Below are 8,212 nucleotides of genomic sequence, written 5' to 3'. Positions count from 1 at the left end.
GCAGGGGAGGGAGGCCTGAGGCACCAGGACAGCTGCACAGGGACTGCACAGGGGGTGTCACTGCACCCCTTCTCCTTGGACACGTGGCAGAAGGGGTTGGGGGTCTCCATGCATTCCCCTTGCTGGCCCCGCCTACCTAGCTCCATCCCACCCTGCTTCACCCCACCTTGGACTTAGCCTAAGTGTGGACATCTGGCGTTTGGGCTTTCCTCAAGAACTGCACAACTGCGTCCCTGACTTGGGGGAGTGGCTTCTCCCGCCCCAACCCTGAGGTTCTGGGGGCAGGTGCCAATCACAGTATTTTGCTCTTGTCCCTCTGCAACAGGGGAGAACATGTGAGCCAGTCTGGGCCAATCACTGTTTCCCATTCTCCTAGCCACTGTGATTGGTGCTAGGATGGGCATGTGACCTAACCAGGACCAATCAAAGCCCTTCCCTGAGACTTTTCTAGGAAGATGGCAGAGGTGGAGGTAAGTGTCACCCTGAGTGAGGACCTTGTGGGAGGTGGAGCTGGAAGGATGTTCAGGTCGCCTGAGCTGCTCCACGGACAAGGAAATGGGGTCCAGACTTGCAGGGAGAGGAGGTGAGCTGCATGAGCCACTGACCTTGAGCCCTAGAGCACCAGGAAATCGGAGTGACTGGAAGGGTCGGGGGTGCCGCAGCTGTGCAGCGTGGGGAGACCGTCCTGGACGGTACCCAGAGAGGTCTACTTCTGCCTTAAAATGCAGGCTGAGGCCAATTAAACCAAATGGGCGAGGTCAGGCCCTGGCCAAATGGCTGAGGTGACTTTGGGCAGGGGAGGGGTTTAATCTGGGCAGGCCTGATTGGCCAGATTGGGACAGGAAGTGGGGCCAAAGCGACGCCAGGCCCTGGAGGAAATGGAGAATTCTTTCCCTCAGCCCTCAAACTGACCTTTTGGGATGGCCTGAGCCTTCTTCCTTTTTTTCCTAATGTGTATGAGCACTGAGGAGCCCGCTCATTTCATCTTGCTAGCTTATCTACTCCTCACAACCACCCACGAGGTAGGAACTATGTTTTGCTCACTTTCCAGATGAAGAGACTGAGGGTCAGGGTGGCAGTATATCCACCCAGGAACGCAACTGTTAGCAAGTGTCAGCACTGAGGCTCTCCTGCCCACCCCGGGCCAGGGCTCTCTCCTCCACAGCACAGTGGCTCCCACTGACAGGGTTTCCCTGGGGATCTGCGGGGCAGACACGGTCCCCATGCCCCGGGGAGTCCCAAAGGAGGAGCCATGCCTTCTCTCTCATAATGCCCCCCCCCCCCGGCCTTGTGGCTTGAGCGTGTTCCCTGCCTGCCTTCCCCTCTCTTCTCCCTCCCCCTCTCTTCTCCCTCCAACCCCTCCCACTGTCCACCCCCTCTTCGCTCTGACAGCCAGGCTCTGAGGAGACATCGGTTCTCCAGGTGAAGGTGGTCACACACACACACACACACACACACACACACACACACTGGGATCTGTCCTGGAGAAACTTCAGAAGGAAGCAACACAACCGCTTCTGGTCTCCCCCATAAGAACACTGTTTGGGCAAAGTTCATCCAACTTCCTGGCCCATTTAGGGTGTTCTGTTGGATGTCACTGGAGCCAGGAGCTGGTGGGGGTGGGGCAAGGGGAACGTTCTCTCTGCTTCCAGCACAGTCCTGGTTATCTCCACCAGGGGTGAGAATCCCAGATGCAGCCTGGGTGTGCGGGCTGAAGTCCTGGGGTGTGCAGGGCAGGTAGGCAGAATGGTTAGACACTCCCAATTTGGAGGCAGACGTGCTTGGGCTCAAACCTTGACTGCCTCTGATAAACTTACTGTGACCCTGTCAAGTCCCTCAAGCTCTCAGAGCCTCAGTTTCCCCACCTGTGAAGTTGGGATAGTGACCCCAGCTTATCCAAGGACCGCCGCGCGAGGCCTGAGGGAGTGAGTGCAGAGGGCGTCCACACGGTCCCATCACACAGGTGAGCACGGCTGTCTCAAGACCCGCCCTCAGCGAGCGTGACACACGAGTCACCCCTCCTTGGGGGCTGAGGCCCCCAGCCCCGTGCCCCAGAGGGACAGCCCAGAAAGGCCGGGGCTGGCGGCAGGCAGAAACTGGAGCAGCAAGGCCAGCAGGGTGGGGGCCGGGAAGAGAAGGGGCGGCCACAGGAAAGCGTGGCCGGAACCCCCGGAGCCAGCAGCTGGAAGGAAGGAGTCGCCAGGTGGGCCCCACCCTCACCAGGCGGCGCTGGGCGGGCAGAAGGCCAGAGCACTTGGCAGGACTGGTCCAGCCTCCGGAGACCCCGGGATGTCCTTCGGGAATGAGGGCCAAGCATTGTCCCTGATTACAAGAGGCTCTGGCCGGCGGCTTTCACACGGCTCACTGTGTCCCGGGGCCTGTGGGAACTGGCTCTCTTCCCTTGGCTCAGTGGGGTTTCAGATTGTAGCCCCTCCATCTGCCACCACCCCTGAGCTCAGGGCCGTGTGGGATGCAGACAAGGGGGTGGGGAGAGGAGTGGACTTAGCTTTCATTCACACAATCATTCATTCAGGCTGCCTTAAGGAGCCCACTGCATGCCAGGCCCTGTGCTAGGACTCGGGAGAGAGTGATAAAAACTGGATCTAATCCCTACACCTCTATCCCTTCCTTTCTGATTCATCAAGTGCTCTTTGTCATTAGCAGTTAGAAGCTGGGATGGGGCCAAATCGCAAGCCAGCTAAGCCATGGGAGAAGCCTGACAGTACCCAGGCTCTGGAAAGACAGCCCCAGGTTCGAATCTGCTCACTCATCAGGGCTGCTGTGTTCGGTTGTTTAGGTCGTGCACTGCACAAGGTGCCATATCCAAGGGGATGCTGTTCACACTGTGAACATCTTTATCATTTAAAAACATTTTTGAATTTATTACAGCTTCGTTGATGTGAAAGGTGGGCTATTTGCGCATCATTTATGCCCATTTTCTGTCAGATGGCAGGAAAGGGACCCGCTGTAACAAAATTGGCCTAACACGATTGCCTGAATTATTCCTAATCGTTATGAAAAATGTGAATTCTCCATTATTTTATGTTCAACGCCTTTACACCTGGCATCCTGTTGTTAAACAGAGAATAGTACAACTTAGAATCATCTACTGGGGAAGAGATGGTTCTTTCTAAGGAGCCCGGGTCAGCCCGTTGGCCTCTCTGAGCCACGGTTTCCGCATCTGTCTTATGGACCTAATGGCCCGTCCCTTGCAGGGATGCGTGCTGAGGATGCAGGGAAGCCTGCGGTACACAGTATGTGCTCAGCCAGCGGGACTTGTGGTCATTCTCCGCCGACGTGCAGTCCTCATTTAAACTCTCTCTGCGAAGTGAAGGTACGTTGGTGCCTCAGTTTACACCCCCCTCCCCCAAGAAGCAGAGGCAGCTCTCCCCAGGACCACCGTTGGGGGAGAGTGTTCTGCCTTTACAGAGAGTCCTATTCCTGCCCGGGCTGAAATGCTTGCCCCTGAGTTTCTCCAAATTTGGTCCTGCCCAGACTCCCGAACCTGTTTCCTGTCCCCCGCCCCCGCCGCCGCCCCTCCGTGCTGGCCGCCAGAGGGGCCGCCGCTGATGGGGGGCCCTCCCCAGAGCCCCCAGAAGCCGCCCAAAGAGGAAATCCTCTTCCTCCCCTTACAGGCTGGAAACTACAGAATGTTTCTTTTGGAAGTTTTTGGCTTTCGCACTGCAGAATGTTCTAGCCTCCTCAGCCACAGGTTCCCCTTCCCTGTTGGCCGCAGTCCTTCGGCCAAAGATGTGCTTGGACCTTACCTCCCCTTTCCCCACCCCCTTCGCCTATGTTTGTTGCAAGCCAAACAAAATATGCCAAGGAGCCCAGAAGAACCGACCGGAAATGACCCAAACACGCCTACGACTGATCCTTTCCAAAACTAGAGAGGACGGGGTAGCAGGAACATGACAGCTGTGGCCCCCAACATGACACAGGGCGGGAGAACGGGGGAAATCTGAAGGGCCAGGTCGGATCCTGCCGCGGCCTTTGAAAAGAAAAATCCAGCTCTTTATTCCTTTGGCTCCCAACCCTCCCCTCCTGGCTGCAGAATAATTAAATATTCATGCATTTTCTCCTTTCCCCTAAGAAAGCGATAAGTCAGATTTCTGCACACACATAGAAAAAGTGCCCCAAGGCAAGGAGCCGGAGCCACATTTCAGTGGAAGACAAAGCCTCCACTTCAATTTACGAATGAAAACACCCTTCACCTTTGCTGCTGTGAGTTTCCTAGATACACATGGTCAAGACAATCTGAGAATTATGAGGCTCCAGGACCAATTAGGGCTGTTTGTGTTGACGTAAAGTCTGGGGGAATTTTTTTTCTTCCCCTTGCAAGTATTTATGATACTGACAGATGCAACAGGAAGAAAAAAAAAAAAAAAAATCCCCTAACAGGAATCAGGCTTCTGGGGCCATGTGGACGAGGATTCAAGGTGCAGAACAGCCTCTGGGTTTTTTTATTTTTTAATTATTGTTTTGAATTTTATTTTTTATTTTTACACAGCAGGTTCTTTTTTTAAATAGATTTTATTTATTTATTTTTGGCTGCACTGGCTCTTCGTTGCTGCGCGCGGGCTTTCTCTAGTTGCAGCGAGCGGGGGCTACTCTTTGTCGCGGTTGCGAGGGCTTCTCATTGCGGTGGCTTCTCTCGTTGCGGAGCACGGGCGCTAGGAGCACGGGCGCTAGGAGCACGGGCTTCAGCAGTTGTGGCTCTCGGGCCCTAGAGCGCGGGCTCAGTAGTTGTGGCGCACGGGCTGAGTTGCTCCGCAGCACGTGGGATCTTCCTGGACCAGGGCTCAAACCCCCGCCCCCTGCCTGCATTGGCAGGCGGATTCTTAACCACGGCACCGCCAGGGAAGCCCCTCGCCCCTGATTTTGTTTAAGCCACCAGATATGTGTGTGCTGCCACGTGACGATGGGGACAGAGCTGTCGCCACAGGTGCCAACACCCTCGCAGGGACGCTGCACAGAGTAGGTGGTGTCAGCCACACAACAAACCTCGGGCAAGGTGTTCGTCCCATTTTGCAGGTGAGGAAACTGAGGGCCAGAGCAGCCAAGTCGTTTTCTCAAGGTGGCAAGGCCGGGGGTGGGGTGTGAACACGGGCTCTCCCAGTGGTAGAGATGACCCTGCTGTTTGGAATTCAGTCCATTTAGGCCCTACTGTCTGCAAAGCACACTGGGGCATGAGGAGGTGCAGGCGGGGAGCCTGCTCCAGAGGGGCCAGTGGGAGGCAAAGGACAGCAACCTTGGGACTCCGTCCTGAAACAAGCCCCTTCTGGGGAAGAGGAAAGTCGGGGAGAGGGGAGCAACTTAGGGGGTAAAGGCCTCCTCATCAGACTCCATGTCTGACCCGGCCTCCCAGGGAACGCGGACCCCCTCTGCCTCTCACAAAACTTCCTGGAGAGGGACCGGGCACTGGTGCACATTCCTGCACCCAGCCCTCACTCACACGGGCATTCATCCAGCACCTACTGTGCGCAAAGGCACAGTGGGGAGGTGTGATCTGGTATCCTCCATGCTGGGCCTCGAGCCCTGGACAAGCAAGTGACTGAGCCCTCTGACCTCCCTGTCCCATCTGGAAAATGGGCACAAGGAGAGAAGCCCCTGGCAGGGGCTTGTGAGGATTCCATAAGCCGGGCCAGCACAGGATCCCCGTGGGTTGATGCAGCCGGACGCCTGGCTTTAACCCTGCCTCTGCCATTCACTGTGTGATCTCAGGCCTGCAGCTTACCCTCTGCATCTCAGTCTCCTCCTCTGGAAAACGGGATGGTAATAATGACCACCTCGTGGTGCTGCCGTGAAGGTTAAATGTGTTTATAGTTTGTTAGTACGTAGATGTTTTGTGCAGTTTTCTATATATGTGTTATGCTTGGTAATATAAAGATTGCACGTGATGGGGGAAGAGGCATTGCACGCAAAATCCCTTAGCGCAGTCTGGGCATACCGTAAATGATTAGGAAGTGTGAGCGCTATGTTATTATTATCCTCGTTTTTATCCTGTAGGTCAGTGGGAACCATGGAGAGTCTCAGAGTGGGGGTGGGGGGGGGGTGGGGTGGAAGCGGAGTCACACTTAGCAAAGTTCTGTTTTAAGCATCTTAAAAGTAAAGATACAGGAGCCAGGACCACTAGCCCAGGTGGTGCCTTTGTGTGTGAGGAAAAGATGCTCCGCTGGGCCACAGAACCCCACGCCAGGGCACGCGGCTTGCTGGACGGAGCCAGGTCTTCGCGCAGAATGAACGACCTGCCCGACAGTCCCTGGCAGCCCCGGTTGAGAGGGAAGAATGGAACGGTCGGTGGAGGGGTAGGGGGCCTCCACCTCCGAAACTCTTTGCCTCTCGGGCCACTCCCCCCATCTCCACAGCTCGAGCAGCCCACACGGCAGATGGAAAGGCTCCCCGGCTGGCATGTGTGTGGGTGGGTGGAAAGGGGGCGGAGCAGCCACTTCCTGTGCCCCAATCCCAGCTTGCTGGCTCCCTGACCACATTTTTCCACCTCGCTTCTTTCCTTTTAATGCGCTCATATGTCTTAAGATCTAGATTGTTTTTTGTGAATGGAATGTAACTGGAGAGCTGGAGATGCAAGTCCCAGGAGGCCCTGCAGATGGAGAAGGTCCCCTCTCCGCGCGAAAGGCTCCCTGGTGGCCCGGGGCAGCCTGCGAGATGGACGGGGCCAGGTGGGGAAGGTCACGGTGCAGGCAAGGCCGCTAAACAGGAGAGGCCAGGACTCCCCCCGCTCCGCCCCCCGGAGCGGAGGGCCCTACAGCTGTGTTTTCTGGGCTTTGTTCGGATCACACCCCAGGGTGGGACCACCCACGGAGACTCTGACCTCTGCCAGGATGGGGCACCCGGCGGCTGTGGCCTCTTCTACCAGGGGTCTGGTGACTTCCAGGGGCCCGTCCTGCAGTCTCAGCCCAGGCCCCAGCACTGAGCAGGACACATTCATTCATTCATTCACTCATTTGTTCAAAACAATATTAATTACGTGCTTACTACGTGCCAGGGAAGGCACCAGGCACTGGGTACTGCTGTGAATGGGACGGCTGGGCCCCTGCCCTCACGGACTGATGGGGAAGCACAACCCGCACAGCACTGTGAAGCAGAGAGATTAAACAACTTGCATGAGAACAGAGCCAGCTAGGTTGGACCCAGGTCCTGTTGACCCCCGGTGCGAGCGTCTAACCACTGCACTTCCTCCAGCTAAGACCAGCTCTAGGCGTGGAGAGGCCTGGGGTGGTGGAGAACTCTGGCTCCTCCCAGTGGTCAGACAGGGCCTCCTTTGCAGGAAGGCTCCTGCTGGAGTTGTATCCCTCCCAGCACAGCTGTGAAAGGAGTGGGAATCAGGGGGAATCATGAAATTTCCCAAGGCTCCTGCCTTCATAAACTGAGGGTAACAACTCTCACCCAAGGGTGAATGTGAAGATTAAACAAAGTTCATCGTAGACAATGAGCTCAGTACAGTTTCTGGTATATCGCAAATGTTCAATCAATGCTGCTTGCACAGTGAACAACCTGCCCAACAGTACCTGGCAGTACCCACTCTGTTCCCTTTCATTGAAAGGCTATATATACATTTAAGTGGAGAGGGTCCAACAAGGGCTGGCTTTGAAGGACAGAAGGGTTTGAATGGAATTTAGACCTCCGAAGTAAAGCAAAGAGGTGACTGTCTCAGACATCCCTGTGGCTTCTGACATGCCCGCATTTTCTGAGCCCTTACTGTGCTCAAAATGCGCTAGCACCATCCCTGGACAGCCCAGGCCACAGAAATAACCCCTAGCCAGAAGATCACGAAGAATGGGCCACAGCTCTGTGGCCTGTGAAAGCCTGGAAAGTTTCAAAGGAATGAATATTTTATACACTTTCCAGGACTTACGTGTGGAGAGATCCTTAAAAGATTGAAAGCGCCCATTTCCCGGCCCTTCTCTCTGCCTTTTTTTCATGTTGAGCTATAATTCATATACTATAAAATTCACAGTTTTAAAGTGTACAATTCAGCAGTCTTTTTTAAAACGTATTCACAAGGGTGTGTAACCATTAGCACTATGTAATTCCAGAACATTTTCACCGCCCCCTAGAGAAACCCTATATCCTTCAGTGTCAACCCCCATTCTCCCTACCCCCCAGCTCTGGCAAACACTAACCTACTTTCTGTCTCTATGAATTTTCCTATTCTCGACATCTCGTACAAGTGGAATCACACACTACGTGG

The 8,212-nt window shown here is 55.1% G+C and overlaps 1 protein-coding gene across 1 annotated transcript in view; it reads left to right on the top strand.

Annotated features, from left to right (window-relative positions):
• The first annotated feature begins 455 nt into the window (after positions 1–455).
• CIBAR2 (CBY1 interacting BAR domain containing 2) overlaps positions 456–8,212 on the top strand; it is a 31,221-nt gene continuing 23,464 nt past the window's right edge. The window contains 1 exon segment of the mRNA XM_032614839.1: positions 456–470. Coding sequence (XP_032470730.1) covers positions 456–470 — 15 coding nt within the window.

This window comes from Phocoena sinus, chromosome 19 (genome assembly GCF_008692025.1).
Source record: "Phocoena sinus isolate mPhoSin1 chromosome 19, mPhoSin1.pri, whole genome shotgun sequence".
Lineage (NCBI taxonomy): Eukaryota > Metazoa > Chordata > Mammalia > Artiodactyla > Phocoenidae > Phocoena > Phocoena sinus.
Note: the sequence above shows the minus strand (reverse complement) of the source record. Positions and strands in the feature narration are given on the sequence as shown.